At 32.1% G+C, this 17823-nt stretch overlaps 1 protein-coding gene across 2 annotated transcripts in view; it reads right to left on the bottom strand.

Moving 5' to 3' along the window:
- Nucleotides 1-13103, bottom strand: part of LOC134716342 (ADAMTS-like protein 3) — a 35976-nt gene extending 22873 nt beyond the window's left edge. The window contains exon 1 of one of the 2 annotated variants that reach the window (XM_063579276.1): nucleotides 12908-13103. In XM_063579276.1, coding sequence (XP_063435346.1) covers nucleotides 12908-13036 — 129 coding nt within the window. In that variant the 5' untranslated portion in view covers nucleotides 13037-13103. Of the gene's footprint in view, nucleotides 1-112; nucleotides 679-12907 lie in introns of those variants that run through there. The other variant, XM_063579277.1, reaches the window with a different exon arrangement.
- Between the last annotated feature and the right edge of the window lie 4720 nt (nucleotides 13104-17823).

The raw sequence follows: 17823 nt of genomic DNA, 5'->3' as shown, positions 1-17823 counted from the left end.
AGTAATAATTACCATGATGAATGCACATTTAACAATCTATAACATTTTTTTAATTTTAAACCATTTATGCATAAAAGTGTAAAATATTACAAAAAATATAATCATAACTTACCAGAAAAACACAAACCAAAACATTCTTGATGTAGAGCATTGTATTAACCTTTACTCCGGCCTTCCATGTCTGGACAGTTCACTTGTCCAGCTCTAAGAGTTTACAAAGTGTATCTCAGTTCACTTGTTGGGTCAGTCCTAAAGTTTACACAGTGTATCTGCAGACGTCAATCTCAAGACACTGAATATGTTACCCCATTTTATATAAATCGTATCCTAAACCAGATAGAGATGTGATTTTTACCTGTTAAAGGTAAACTCGGGTCAATTGTAACTAATTTCCACAGATAAAGTCAATTTGACTCAATTTGATAACTACATCGTACGTATCATAAACGAAGTTTGTATCATCATGGGTATTACATCTATGGTATCAGTATCGCGTCCCTGGCTCCACAATATCTCTGTGCATAGATTAATCAAAATACTTTCAAAACTGACATTTGAATGAAATGTTATTTGCAATATAATTTCCACAAACTTAAAACTTCAGTTCTGAGTCTAATTGCGACTAATTCAAGTGAAGCATTAAATTTGATTATTAAAGTGCGTCGATAAGCTAATAATTTTTGTTAATATGGACTATTTTCATTGGCCAACACGAGAACAATTGACAGCTGATAGTGGTACAACATTGCGCTACAGATGTAATAATATGCTTGATGCATGAAAAATAGTTATCTAATTATAAGGTGAGAAAATTCTTTCCAAATAATGAGTGTCAACTCTTCAATGTAACAGTACAATTGATTTTAAAAGGTTAAAGGTAACGTAATAAGGTAACATATATCTAAGCTGGTCACAATAGAAATCTAAAGTTGAAAAGAAAATAGTGTATTTAAGGAAAACGTGTATTGTCTGAATTTGACGAAAGGACTTTATATGCAACATAAACTTTTCAGAAAGGTATATATTTTCTGGTTTTACCAAGATAAAGCAGTTCAAATTTTAAACCGAAGGAAAAAAAGGGTGGTACTGAATTTAGTGAAACAAATAACACTGAGTTTGAAAGGACAAGCGGTTTCGTTTTTTTTATATCATTTTGTGATATGTTTGTTTTTGATTGCATTGTTAAATGGTATGGTATCTTAACGTGGTACAAAGAACCGCTTGTTCAATACTATCTTATTTCAAAAAGATCGCGTGTATCCACTTCTTAATAAATTGGGCGTTACATACTAACGGTCACCTTATAGTTTACTTTTATGGCCAGTATGTAAACAATCCAAACTTTGATCCCAGTATTTATAAATTGAAAGTTTCGATTTGACTCTTTGATTCACTTTAGCCTTTTCAGTAATTTATTTCAAAGGCGAGGGTAGGTGACATAAAAAATTGGATTTGCCTTTCCTTCAAACTGCGATGAGATTCAACATCTCATTTTCTCTTACAAAAGATTGATGTAAAGTCAAAGTACAGTACATTCAGATTGATTGATTAGTTAATGACGATGCTACGGTACCGAGTACGGTACCACAACGAGCTTTAGAGTGGCAAAAACATTTTTTTTTCAAATATAGTTCTATCAATATTTGAACCAAAAGGACTTTATAAACAAGTTAAAGATTTTATTCACTTTCACAAGCCCTTAATTTGTTTTGTTTTTTAAATAAGGAGACGAAATATGATTGCCAATTAAAAAAAATATCTATCAGAGACCAAATGACGTTGATAGTAGCATCTTTTAGTCTGTATACGACCTTCTATAATGAGCAAAACTCGTGAGCCACACAGCAAGCTCAACAAAATGTAAAAATGTATCAAACGTGAAAACTAATAGCAATATGTATGCACAAAACAACGAACGAAAATTAAATAAGAAGACGAAATATGATTGCAAAATTAAAACATTATCTATTGGAGACCAAATGACGTTGATATTAGCAACTTTTAGCCTCCAACAATGAGCAAAACTCGTAAACCGCACAGCAAGCTCAACAAAATGTAATAATATATCAAACGTGAAAGATAATAGCAATATTTATGCACACAACAACGAACGAAAATAAATTATGTTATACTCAACAAACATCAACCACCGAATTATATATGCTCATAACTTGGGACAGACACAAGTAGAATGGGGCGGTATAACACATGTCTGCTGGGACAGACACAAGTAGAATGGGGCGGTATTACACATGTCTGCTGGGACAGACACAAGTAGAATGGGGCGGTATTAAACATGTCTGCTGGCTCATATAACCCTTCACATAACCTGGTACAGTGGTGTAAGAGCATGTTGTTACATAAGAGCAATGTATTTTGAATTTATTTTCAACCGTTTTTTTTATTAAAGAACCGTTGAACATTAATGGTTTGAAAATCAACCTTTGATTTTACTTTTATTTTTATATAAGTCATACATTTCGTTTTCAGGAAAGCTAGTATCGAAGAACCTTTTTTTACTTCGATTTTGGCCAATATTATAAGTTATATGGTTCGCTATTGACCCCATACGGATCCATAGAGGGTTAGTAAAATCCATAGGGGGTGAGGCCAGAGGCCGATTCATCTGTAGTCCGATAAAAACATAAATGAGATCTTGTCACGAAAGAGCATTGGGTGCTGCATGCGTATTTTAGTTAACATCAATCAATCAATCTTTGCTCATTGTTGAAGTCCGTACTATGACCTATAGTTAACTTGTTATTTCTGTGACATTTGGTCTCTTGGGAAAAGTTGTCTCATTCGCAATCATACCACTTCTTTTTTTATATTGACTTAGTATATATATATGAAGATATCATATGAAGATATCATATATATTATACATTACTTCCATGATTATACTACTAATAATAATTTGAAATTCAAACCAGACATTTAGTTCTAGACGTCTCATGTTGCAGCAGCAGTTAAACGTTATATATATCCATGCCCACAGCGATATTTGAATACACGTATCGATATTTGTATCTTGATTTTATTGCACTATACATTTCAAAGAGAGCTGACATAAGCAAAAATCGCAGGTAGTTTTGCAATATACTCCGTTCTTTCAATACTTGGTCCAGACACTAGACAATATATATAAAAAACAGTTTCAATTGATTATAAAATGTATTATGTTATATTCTGCTATTGTTTTTTGGCAATGAATCAGTATACTTTAAATCTTCTAATCAAAAACTGCATCTTAATCTTTTAATGCGGAGACACATAATTTATGTATTAGATAATAAACTGCATTTTAATCTTTCTGAAATAGACACTTGGTTCCGTTTCATATATATAAACTCAACACTAATCTGGCACTGTTAACTATACAATGAATTTAAGTGGAAACAAATAATGTAACATATGCAGTTTCTTAAAACCTACATGTATACATTATTTCTTTAATGCTATCTTCAGTGATACAAATAACATATCGCTCGTTAATATTGTTTTCGTTATTAAAAAACAAAAAACATGAAAAGGAAGGTGGTATTATCCAACCCTTGCATAATTGATTATAATGTGTGTAAAACCTAACAAAAGTTATTTTGGTTTATCTCACTGTTTGCATCTTTAAAGAAAAATATTGACAATGTGTACATTTTTTCAATTGTGAATTTCCCATATTTTCTATATTCGGTCTTGCGTTTTGGCTTTATCCAGTCTTTAAACGGTCATTGATTTGAATATGGTACAATCCCGAAAGGGGGGGTTACTGACAATCCTTTCGGGTATAACCAGCAGGGCATGAAAAGGGAACCGGCCTGTTTTGCGGCACACTCATACCACTAACAATATAGGAAGTAACCCCCTCCCCGGGGAATCGGAGTGTTTGTTTTGCACAGATGAAGCACACGTGGGTCAAGTTAAAACTGGTGTAGATAGTCAGTAATGTTTTTTTTTCTATAATAATAATTGCAATGGAATCAAAGTTTTCAAAGAATCATTCGTTTGTGAAAGCCCATATTTATATTAGGTACTGGTTAATAGCTTAAAGGGATGTTTGAGTTAAAATGCGTTCGTATAAGTCTTGATTTCCGTGATAAACAATATCTTTTACATAGGGTAACATGTGCCAAAAAAGCATGCCTTAAATATTTACTATTTTTCTGTCTTATAACAAAATAATTGGTTTCAAACATTTCTTTTGTTAATTGAATATATTGATCTTTAAAATATATGAGGGTTGACACAAATAAATTGTCCAATATCGACTTACAATAACAAGAAAAAGACATTAAATTCTTCATATATTAATAAGTAGATTTTTAAAATTAATTAAAAAGGTGTTTAACTGAAATTCATATGCTTTAATTACAATATAATGTATATATTTATGTTATGAAATAAACTGATTCATAAATAGAGCAGAACATAATTTCTCAATGATGGGCGTGAGAATTTACATACTAAAGTATGGCGGGAAAAGGGTGTACAAGAAGTCGTCTTTTTAAAATAATACTTTATGAATCTCTCTGTAAACCTGAGAATATGCAAACCATGCACTTTCTTTCATGTTTTCACGAGTCATATAATAAATAAAATTTGTTTACGAAACGAAATTTAAATAAACTGTATACACTTGATATCAAGTATTTGCAAAGATTCACATGCATTCCTGACATAATAAGCTGTCATTTGAGTATCATAATGATCTTAAAGATACATAAGTACTACTATTGAAAAGTCACTTGTACTGGTGCACTCGACTACTTGTCTGTATAAACAAATTAAGATACTAGCATGTACATCAATAACTTTATCAAATTTTAAAAAGATATAAACTAAGTATATATACATCGTTACGATTTTGACCCGTCAAAGTGACTGATTTATCATATATACGATATGTGTACATTGTCTAACTTTATGACGCCAGTAAAATGGGTACTAGGGGTCAAAGTTGATGATTTAAAGACATCAAACAACTTAATCTTGCTTACATTTTTGTCAAAATAAGGTATATGAACTGAAGCCAGGTGTCTTAAGGAGTTAAACGTTTGTACCTTAATTCGAAGTAGATTACCCTAAGCCGTTATTACCTTTTAATGAATGTATATTGCTTAAGTTTGTTTTTCTTACGCAATGACCTGTATAACCTAATACTACGATGCTATCATTTGAACAAAATGGTTGTTTATCTTTCTAAGCGGTAGCCTCATAAATTGATTTGTGATTGTGAACAAAAACAAACCATCTGCCGTTGCATGCTGCAATGAATTGAAATATTAAAGAATAAGAATAATAAGATCAGTTTATGGAAGTTTATTTTTTTTACGTTTTCATGCACTTGGAATGAAAAATTCGAAATGTTTCAAAAACATTTCGTTTGATTGGAAAAAAACTTAAAATTAATATGGTTTGTCTAAAAAAAAAAAAGCGATTAACTTCAAGTTAAATCGGTTTCGTTCTTCAAATTCATTTGGTTTCTACAGAGAGAAGAAATTCAAATTAATATGTTTTACCTAATGTATGATGAAAGTCGTATATACTCATGAGGTTAGATAAAGGATATACTAAATTGATACGTTTTCGACATGCTATTTTATCATTAGTTTACTTTAATCACCGCTTATCAATAAATAGTTTATAAATGATGCCAAGTTACTAACAAAATATTAAACGATGTGTAGGGTATAGTCAATATCAACAAAATATCCCAGTAACACCTGATATTCTTGGATGAATTTTTAAAACCACTGTTTCAATGGACAATACGTCCATGAGGGTATCAATATCTCAGTAAACCCTGGTATTCTTGGATGAGTTTTTAAAACCACTGGTTCAATGGAAAATACGTCCACAAGGGTATCAATATCCCAGTAAATTTTGGTATTGTAAGATTTTACATCCATTGTTTATATGGATGTCTTGTACCCAATGGTATCACTATTCCAGTTAAGCCTGGTATCTTGAATAAGATTCTACAACCATTGTTTAGATTGCTGTTTTGTACCCGAGCCCGGGTATCACTATCTTGGATGAGTTTTCTACCCTCAGATTTGATAGCCATGTCCATATTTTTCACAACTTTCCAGTACTTTCGGGTGTTTTAATGTTCTACACCGACTGACTTAATTTTGTATTTTGTTATGTACGCCACTGATGTGTTTTGCAATTGACAGATTGATTGATTTTCTGGTTTTTATCGCAACTTCAATATAGATACAAGAAGATGTGGCAATGAGACAACTCCCCATTCAAGTCACAATTTGTAAAAGAAAAACCAGTAAAGGTCAAAGTACTGTCTTCAACACGGAGCCTTGGCTCACACCAAACAGCAAGATATAAAGTGCCCCAAAATGACTAGTGTAAACTTATTCAAACGGGAAAACCAACGGTCTAATTTATATAAAAAACGAGATACGATAATACACGTTTTATTCTTGGGGGAAGCCGAAGTGCTCGCAGAGAATATCCGATCTTCTACAGGAAAACTGGCAATCGTAGTAGAATAAGATTGGAGTTAAACTATCCTACGACTTGCGGGGTTTTAACTCACAACTTCAGTGTTGTCCGGATAATGATAAAGCAGATGAACGACTGAAACCAATCGGCCAATAAAGCCTAAAATGATTACTAGTATTGTAAATAAGAAACGCGCGTCTGGTATTCCAAACTATCACCTGATAATTGTTATGGTTTTTTTTCATATACAGATCAAGTTTTATAATAGTACACTCCACCAAACCCAAAAAATAAATATATCCGATTTCAGAGATCAAAACATCCGAAAACCATTTGGTACACAACTTTCCTTAAAGGACCAGCACTAGTATGTTATAACGTCCGGATACGAAAAAAAAATGACGTACCAATAAAAAAACAAATATGTAAAAACTCGCATACTAACTGTAACCTGCCCTCTATTATATCTCGTTTCACTTTTATCACATTAAAATTAAATACAAGAACGGTAGCAATAATATGTCTTTGTCGTTATATGATATTTGATAATAAAACTTGTAAATCGAACTCTTTACCACCCAGTAAAATATCAACGTGTGTGTTGGTTTAGAAAACAGTATAAACAACGCCTAGTAGTTAAGATAACCTAGGTATAGGTGCTACTACAATTGCTCAGATATTATTTGTATGCCTATTGTCGTGGCATAATCCCTGTCAGTATATTCAACTGTATAATACAGCTGCAGATTATACAAGATTACATACGTCTCTCATAAGATCAAATACAATATAATCTGCAGCAATGTAAACAACAAGATCCAGATATACACATGCACTAATATGAATGAGAATTTAGGGTCTCAGAACAAGAACCAAATACGTAATATGTAGCAAATATCAAAATTGTTTACTGCAAAACAAAAGTTCTTTCCGGTAAAAAAAAAACCCAAACAAACTGTTAGTGGCACGAATTTTCAGAAATAAGAGTTCTTTTTGTATAGTCGCTAATGAAAGTTCGGCTTTCGAAAACGCATAGAATGATACTGTTATACAAGCAGTATACAAACTAAATGTCTCAACATTGGTAATTAAGCTCCTATTTCCATTTTATAGTGACAATCGTTGCTTCTTAAAGATTGCTTTTTTCTTTTGGATGAGTTTAAGAATACAAAAAGCACATATTTGAAATGCATAAACTAAGCTTCAGACTTCCTTCGGCTAAGTTGACCTTAGAATTTGACTATACTTATGATGTCTCTTTTGGGAATTTAGCGTCTTACTTTAATATTAGAAGCATCCTTAATTTTTTAAATGTTCTTGATAAAGGTTAATCCAGAAACGCTTATGGACGTCCGAAAAGTATAATGAGTTGTTATTTTCATTTATAAGCATTTGTGTTGATAACAGAACAGCTGGTGGTGGAAAGTTAGTTCCCGAGAGTATCATCAGCTCAGTTAAGTCAGTGCTTCCGACAACTTATTAAAATTTCCTGTTTCTTTGTTTTTCTATATAATCCCTGGCTTTCAAATGTTTATATTTTAGTGTTCCGGGTGGGAATGAAACAAAATAAAGTGATTCAGTCGCACGAAACTATAACCAAGTTGTTTGTTTATTCATAAATAACGGAACGAAACTATAACCAAGTTGTTTGTTTATTCATAAATAACGGAACGAAACTATAACCAAGTTGTTTTTTATTTATAAATAACGGAACGAAACTATAACCAAGTTGTTTGTTTATTCATAAATAACGGAACGAAACTATAACCAAGTTGTCCTTTCATTTATAAATAACGACCTGATGTATGCACATAACAAACAAGAACTATCTTTAAAAAAGATATCCGACGTATTTAAATTTGAGTATACGTTTAAAACCATCATTTCGATAACTTTCAGACGCACAATGACTTAATAATGATGCAGGACCTCTTTAATAAAATCTCCATCTGAATGTACCTACAACAAATTCTTTACTAAGTCTGGTTATATTAAGGCAATAATATATAGGAATATTGTGATGACACCTAAAAAATTTATTTGTCAAAAAATTCAGTGCAAATAACAAGAAACAAATATACATTTACTACTGTTTACATTAAACTTAATTCATGGTTAACAAAGCTAGAAATTATTGGTAGTATAAGTAGTATATCCCCCGCGGAAATCTCACATGCGTAGGTGCGTTCTAAAAGTCATGTACGTTCGTACTACACAATTGTCCCGAATAAAAAGCTGCCATGGATGCAAAGAGCTATTGGAGAAACAATTATTTTAATATAAATATAAATCTTTGTAACATTTAGTTCAAATATTTATAGTTTTTCACTTGCTTTCCATCACGATATAATTTTCGAGACGTTTTTTCAAACACAATCAAATCACCCACCATGACAGCATTTTGTCCAATCACAGAAAGGATTTACGAGCATGCGTATTCTGTTGGCTTGCCATATGTTAAGCGTCTTTCAGTTCAAAGGGCTCAAACCGAAACTAAACCGACTACGTCGGAAAAAAAAGCAAAATCAAAAACGACACATATGATTTACAGCAACACATGACAACCATTAAACTACAAGTTATACGAATGTGTGACGGGTTGGGTTGGGAAGGGTAATTTAAGGCACTTAACCTCATATTCGGTAATCAACCATTTTCAGCTTTCTTGATCACCAAATAAGAAGTGAAATCCATGAATAATGAATTACAAGCCTAACTAAAGTTAGTGGACAATTGATGTCATTCTAAAAGGAAAGATAAACCAGAAGGACAATCCAAAATCAAAAGTTTAAAATTAACAAACAACAGCATGGCCAAAATACTTTAGATATTTGTTATGTAGTCTTCAGAAGATGTAAAGGATGAATCCTTTCAAATTCGGGACTAATGTTGCCCAAAAGACTGAGAAATTTCTGCTACAATATTGGAACCCGTTATGTTGCTAATTAATGGCAAGTAAAAATCGGAAACAAATTGACTTCGTTGGTGTCATAAAAGGACAAGAATGTAGTTATGATTAGTGGAACATCGTTGTTGTCATCTATGCCACAGATATTCCTTAACAGTTAGTCAAGCGTACGTTAAACTTTTGAAGAGATAAAACAACAAACAATTATTAAGTGATGTGAAGGTATATCAATGGGTTTCCAAGTAACTTGCCAATCTCTTATCAAAAAGTTTGCATCATATGTAATTTACACTTAAAATTAAGGTACGTCTTCGATTCTAGTAAAAAAAGCCTGGTTGTGATTAAACTGATTTCACAGCATATCATGAATTTTAAAACAAATATCTAATAAATCTTGTTATTAAACCATTTCATAAATTGTGCTGACTGATCAGTTTCTATGTCTGTGCACTGCACGTAGGGTTATAATTTTTTTTACACTTAATTCTTAACAGTTCTCGAATAGGAGATGTAGGATGTAAAATAAATATTTGAAGGTAAAGATATAAGAATTACCTTATACAAATATAGTATAATATTCCAAGGTTTTATAAGAAACGTTGCGTTTTGCAACCAGAAACGATACTTTCTGTCAAAAAGTGATATAAAATTTCAATACGAAATGCCCATAAAAAATTTGAAAGGTATCTCTCTCTCTCTCTCTCTCTCTCTCTCTCTCTCTCTCTCGTTTTCTTTTTGTTTTTTTGTGTATATCATCTACAGGAAATAGAGATAATTATATCGACACTTTAATTCTATAACACCTCTTCAGTTCCGAAAAAAAAAAGAAGAAATAACAAAACGTGATGCGATGATTCAACTTTTATATCTCCCATGCGGTTAACCATATCTTAATATCTTGATTTATTCTTTGAAATTAATATTTATAAAGATTGAAACCTTGTAGCTTTCATCTTAATGTGATATTAGGTTATCATGTTAAGTTGTTGAGAGGTATATTGGAGGCTTTAAAGCATGATGTAATACACTATAATATATAAGCATTACAAATTTCATTACTAATTTCTCGACTTTCAAAATACTGTTCGTGCAACTCCTTGCTACATTTTTATATTCGGTACTAGAGGAATACAGAGAAAGAAGTTTCTTCGATCTCCAAACCTATTTTTAATTTATTCTCTCAGTTATAACAATTTTACACAGCTACTTTTGCATAGGTACTATTTCTGTACTAAAAATATGTAGTACTGGAAATTTACTTTTAATTTTTAGAACTATTTCTTTACCTATAAATTCTTGTAATATTTATGTACTTGTAACTGTGTACAATAAACCGTTATAACTTAAAAGACCGCAAAAGAAGATGTAGATTTTACGAAAGCGACATATTTGCTGTTGTGCTAAAAACAACTATCGTCAAATAGTTTTGTATTCCTAGACACACAGCAAAGTGGTAAGGAATCGAGCGAAGGTAGTTTTGTTTTTTGTGATTTTAGTCTTTTCGAATAATTTCTCCTGCAAAACGAGTTGTAAACGCCGTCAATCAGTATTTGTATTTGTATTGTGTTATAGACATTTACTATAGTATTGTTTTGCGTTTCTGTTACATAGGAAATTAACATTGTCAACTTTTCTCATTTATAAGATTTTTTCATAAATACATTTGGACATGGATAAGTTCATGATTTAAAACTCCCCAAGGCAAGCTAAACTAAATTATTTACTAATTATTTCTGTCATTTTTATGCCCCACCTACGATAGTAGAGGGGCATTATGTTTTCTGGTCTGTGCCTCCGTTCGTTCGTTCGTTCGTCCGTCTGTGCGTCCGTTCGCTTCAGGTTAAAGTTTTTGGTCAAGGTAGTTTTTGAAGAAGTTGAAGTCCAATCAACTTGAAACTTAGTACACATGTTCTCCATGATATGATATTTCTAATTTTCATGCCAAATTATAGTTTTGACCCCAATTTCATGGTCCACTGAACATAGAAAATGATAGTGCGAGTGGGGCATCCGTGTACTATGGACACATTCTTGTTATCATACTTTTCAAAAAGATGTTTACTAACCCAGTAGTAGAATAAAGGTACATCCAGAAAAAAACGCATCGAACGCAAGGCAATTTCTTGGGGAAAAAATACGAAATCGACTTTTGTGCGCACATCACGGTCACTTGTCTCTCGAAATTTTTATAAAACAATTATATATTGCAAATATTTATGCAGAGACAAGTGGCTGTGCAGGGCACACATTCGTACATAAGTGTTTCTTAAATCCTCCACAAGGAATTCTTGAGGCCTAGGGTTTGGTATACAAAACATTATAATCAACTTGATAGCGAGAAAAATGCTGGAAAGACATAAAAAGAGAAGCAAAACCCTGTGTAAGGGAGATATCGTCTTAGTTATGCATGGTAGTAATAACACAACTTGAAATTTAAAATTCAACGACTGTAAGTTTTGAATCATCATGAGCCCAGTACCAATAAACTTACTTGACAGAAGATGCTGATCGTCTTCCAATAGCGGAATCGAGAAAATATCGATTTTAGAATTTGATTTAGTACTAGAAAGAAATAGGATAGAATAAAATATCTTTATTTCCCAAGTACAGGGCCTATGAGCATAAAATCAGGTACAATGGAGTACTCCTTCACAGTGGTAAGCTGTCTTGCCAGCCAGGTAATGGCTTTCGCTGTTCAATCAGTATAGAATCATATTCAAAACAGTGTGGTCCTGGCCATTGATTGAAGACCTAAATTATCCCATTGACTGGGACAGATTAGGTGAACGTTTGTCGGTAACAATCACTGCTCACTATGTACTTGGTAAAGACACTGAATCTGTGGGGTCACCAAAGGTTCTCAACACCTAAAAAATCCATTCGAATAACGAATCCAGAATAATACGATGTGTTGATTTATATCAATAATATAAATCAAAACATAAAGGTTATTCCTGAATAATTTCTCGAATAAATTTTATTATTAAAGGCGTTTAGAACCTTTGGTGACCCCACAGTTTAAATTCCATAATAAGTAAGAAGTGAGCAATGGTCGTTACAGACAAACGTTCACCTAATCTGTCCCAGTCAATGAGATAATTTAGGTCGTCAATCAATGGCCAGGACCACACTGTTTTGAATATGATTCTATATGGTCATCTAGCTTGACCTTGTCTTTCTTTAGCAATCTAATTAAAATATAGATCTCCGATTTCGTTATACATATGAAGTAACGTAGTATAACGAAATCGGAGATCTAAATTTTAATTAGATTGTTTCTTTAGAGATATAACAGTTTTGGTGCATTTTACAGCTTTTTATACGGCATGGGTTTTGATCATTGTTGAAGGACGTACGATGACTTGTATTGTAATTAATCCTCTACATCATTTGGTTTCTAATGGAGACTTGTCTCATTGGCAATCTTACCCCATCTTCAGTTCTTATTTTTATGAGAGAGAAAAACACAAAAAAAAACCCACAAGTTCTATGTCATAGATTAATGATACGTTTTAGTTGCAAAAGAAGATTTGTACTTACCGCCATTAGCCATGCGGTAAAGACACATATCATATGCCTTGCATCCATCTGTAGGGCTATGAATGATAAAATCCACAGAATGGTGAATTCTGAATTACAGATATCGAAATACTTAAAAACCATTGGCATTTCCTTAAATCCATTTTGACTTATAAACTTTCATTTGATTAACTGTCAAATTATATACATTATTTCTTTGTACAAAAAAACATTTAACCGATTTGTTTAAAATAAGAGGTGCATTTGAACACCTGCGGAATAGAAACGACCCGAATCAAAGCCACTTCAAAAGATAAGTAGTTTAAAATGCAATTGGATTTAGCCTTTTTCTAAATCACATCAAATAAACAGTCTGTCTAAATTCAAATCTATAGTGTTTATATATGCTGTAACTCTGTCTCAATGTTGTAAACGACTTAAGGTACAGATCAAATCTTATACATCTTACATACTTTTCTGTAATATAACCGTGTCTACTTTATACCTTCGATTGTTATTGCAAAAATCGTTTTATCATAATTTGTTTTAACGTAGATGTCTGAACCATTCTATTCTCTTTTCCTATTTAATGAATGTTCTATGGGGAGATGTTGGATATCTGTTAATGAAATTGCAAACCAACAACATGTGTAAAACACAAGAGTCGAGAGTAGACAAGTATCTACACAATATGATATATACTACTGTGGATCCAGTGTAATTCGTTGGATACAAATTTTCGTGTAATTTTAGGGTAAAGGTGAAATACGAAATAAAAGGTTCAACGAATGACAAATTAACAATAGGCTTGTATGCTGACTTTCCCCAAAACAACGAAGTTAGATTTTCCCGAACATATAAGTTTTCCCTAATCCACGAAAATTGGTACCCACAAAAATAAAACGAATCCACAGTATGTTTATATCTAGCTATTGATATAAGCTGAGTCTAGAAGAGTAAAATTTTCTGACGTCTATATATGCTGTACTCCTTTTTTGGTCATTTTTATCTATTATGTTCGTTTTGTTCACACATCGTTGTCATTGTAATGGAACTGTCATACAATTGAAAGGTTTGGATAGCTTTTAAACCAGGTTCAATCCACGATTTTCTACATTTGAAAATGGCTGTACACAGCTACTTTTGCATAAGTACTGTTTCTGTACTTAACATCTGTAGTACTGGAAACTAACTTGTAATACTAAGTACTGTTTCTTTACTTTAAAATTATTGTAATATTTAGGTACTTGCATTTTCCAGTACTTGATTTGTACTCAAAATATTTGTAAAAAATGATACCAACAATGATCACAGTATTCCATGTTTGAACATCATAACTTCATGCGATTTGAAAAAGGCAAACGTTCAAAATGCTGAAATTGTAACTGTGCAACCAAAAATCTGTAGTACTTAAATTTCAAGTACAAAATCAAGTACTGTAAAATATAGGTAGATTCTACTTAAATATTACAATAATTCGCAAGTAACACAACAGTACTGAATATAAAAAGTAGATTTCCAGTACTACAGATTTGTGGTACATAAATAGTACTTATGCAAAAGTAGCTGTGTATCAAGTCAGGAATAATATATGACAGTTCTTGTCCATTCGATTGTGATGTGTTTTGTTATTTTGCCATGTGGTTATGGACTTTCCGAATTGATTTTCCTCTAAGTTCAATATTTTTGTGATTTTACTTTTGAATTTAACGAGTTCTGTGCCATAGGGAACCAACATCTGAAAAGTCGATATTTCAATTTTGAAAACAAAATTTTGAGTTTATTTAATGAATATCGACATATATGTTAAGAAAAGCCGAAATTTTGAAATAAAGTTGACATTTTAAGATTTAGAAAGTCTCATTTTTAAGTTAAAATCTAAATTTTAAGATTTTTTTTTAAATGTTGAAATTTCCACTTGTTATCGGGTTCGGTAAAAAAAACGAAAATGGTTCTGATGTGGTTTTACTGGATGTAAATGTTTACTTAAGATATAAACTAGTGATGATATCTAACCATAACATATTTATATATTGCTAGTACAACAACTTTCTGTCTGCATGGTGTTTACACGAACGCCCATTTTTAGTTTATTTTTGCATTTACTACATATACCTTCATTCTTTTAAAATACCAGTATGCATATCGTATTTAAGTGCGTCCATTTCGATTTTTTCGTTATTGTTTGTCATTATAAAAAAAAAGATGTTGTATGATTGCCAGTGAGACAACTATCCACAAAAGACCAAAATGACACAAACATTGAATGCTTATGTGAAAATTGAAAACTCTTGTCATAATCACAATCCAATCCTCTTTTTCTCAATTTGACATTACATAATGCAACTTATTACTGTGTTTTAATGAGCAACACGACGGGGCCACATGCGGAACAGGAACTTACGGATTACCGTTCCGAAGCACATGATTCGAACTACCCATGTTTTTGGTAGGATTCGTTTTTCTCGATCTTTGGTTTTCTCAGTAATGTTTTCTTATTGCTGTTTGTCATTTCTTCGCTTTTTTTTCAAGGTGTTGTCTTATGATTTTGTATTGTTCTCTATTTATCTTCTGAGGATCTCTCTCTCTCTCTCTTTATATATGACTGCGTATGTTCACTTTACTCTTTTTTGCAGCCTAGGATGGTTACTCAACAATGCAAAAGGTTTAAATAGATGTTTCAAGGGTTTCTTTAACAATGTAAACTTAAAATGCCAATTGATATATAAGTGATCTTAGATATAGAAAGATGTGGTATGAGTGTCAATGAGACAACTCTCCATCCAAATAAAAATGTATAAAAGCAAACCAGTATAGTTCAAGGTACGGCCTTCAACACGGAGCCTTGGCTCACACCGAACAGCAAGCTATAAAGGGCCCCAAAAGTTACTAGTGTAAAACCATTCAAACTGGAAAACAAACGGTCTAATCTATATGTTTACATCTTGAAAATTAACGAAATATATGATAGTTGTAAGACTGACTGATGCTCGTGTGAATAAGCATTGAATTTGTTTTTATCCTAGCACATTTCGTATCTTTTGATACCAAATGAAACCGTACATAAGTTGTTACGCGTTATAGTAAAAAAATATGCTTTAGTGCACTATTATGAACTCTTATCTTCCTAAAAGTAACATATGTTGTGTTTCAAAGTGTATAATAAAATTTACCTGACCTATATTGCGTAATGCTGCAGCTTGTAACGTAATTAGGTTTTGCTTAATTACACTACTAGTAAATGAAAGAACTGCTTATCTGAACATATCTCGTAGACATTCGTTCCGTTGACCTCATTTAAAATTAAGGTAAACTTTCATTGGTAGTAATTTTCTGGGTATATTGCTTTTAACACTTTAACTAACTTTCGTTTTGTACGAAACAATATCAGCTATTTCTCATTATACAGTAGTTCAATCTAAGTGTCTTTCAATTTTCTAATTTTGAACTTTCCATTTCTATCTTGCAACATTCCTATAGCACCTGAATAAACCCAGGTGTATATATCTCCAAGTTTAAGCGAGATTTCAATCCCTGTGTTTTCTACTTGATAAACGTCGCGGAGATTTGCTGTTTATAATTCATATGACCTTGTTATGGACTGGTCTAAGTGGTTCAACTGCTGACTCTGAATTAGTACATGAAATTGATGTAGAACCCATCCACTGAAAACGATCAGGAATAAATGGTGTTTTGTTTCATCAAACACCTTCTGACAACGCTTTAGATATAAATTATTTAGTCAGAATTTAACACTTGTATTTAGTTTCATCATGACAAATTGGCAAAAACGACCGTATTTTCACCAGTCCAGTTTGTGAAGTTTTAATTGTTTTTAAATATATAAAAGTTAGATTTATTTTGCATATCTAAAAGAGAAAATCGTTTTTGGTGAAGATCTGGATTCAAAATAATTTGTTGTCCTCTGCTTGAACATTTATTTAATTATTTTCATAAATTTGGAAATTGAATATTTTTTTTGTTGAAAAAAAATACCATACCCCCTCCTGCCTTTTGAAGTTCATTGAAACATTAATCATTTCCCTGAACATTTTCCATCTGAACTTTTTATTTTATTTTAGACAAAAACTATATGTTAATGTAGCCTAGGGCATTCATCCTGAACATGCATGAAATATTTGCCACTGGGCGTTAAGCAACCAACAACCAATCAATATATATAGGACATTGTCTTGGTATAAAGCTGGTATTTAAGGTAGCGCCTTCCTCATATTATAATACCTGTCAGCGCTGGGTATGTGAGGTCGATCTGCATATGAAAGATGCGTTGGACTCCAATCTTTAATGATTTTTTTTAGTGAACTTAATAATTCTTTCACCAAATTTTCTACATTTTTAAGCTTAATCCCTAAGATTTCATCAAAAGACTTTGTACATGTTGAAGTTGCGCACTTGCTATCATGAAATTGTTTCAAAAGAAACTTTTTTTTCTAAATTTTGGAACTTAGTTATTTTATAGCAAAATTTACAAACCAGGTACAACATTTTTTCGTCACGGCTGCTCCTGCAATATTCAACTCAGATACCTCAAACATAACATGTGTTAATTTGATGGGTTAATGGGTTTTTTTCAATGAATATAAACTCATCAACGTATTTGTCGTTTGTTTCTGTATATCATATTTGTTATTCGCTATTTTTTGTGTACATTAACCAGGTTATCAGACGAGCGCATGTTATTTATCATCCCTTTATTGATTTATTCTTAAAGTAACAATGGGCCGCTTAGATTTCTGTATTTATTTCTTTGGCGGCAACGGTTTTTTTTATTTAGTTTTTTGTTTTTTTTTTCTTTCAGGTGGGTCGGGCCTATTTGAAGTTTCTATCAGAAGTGCCGGCGTATTCTTTTTAATTTAATTCTTAACAGAAATTGAGTCAAATTGGTCTAAAAAAAAAGGGGGTCACGGACCATTTAA

The sequence above is a fragment of the Mytilus trossulus genome, chromosome 4 (genome assembly GCF_036588685.1).
Source record: "Mytilus trossulus isolate FHL-02 chromosome 4, PNRI_Mtr1.1.1.hap1, whole genome shotgun sequence".
Lineage (NCBI taxonomy): Eukaryota > Metazoa > Mollusca > Bivalvia > Mytilida > Mytilidae > Mytilus > Mytilus trossulus.
Note: the sequence above shows the minus strand (reverse complement) of the source record. Positions and strands in the feature narration are given on the sequence as shown.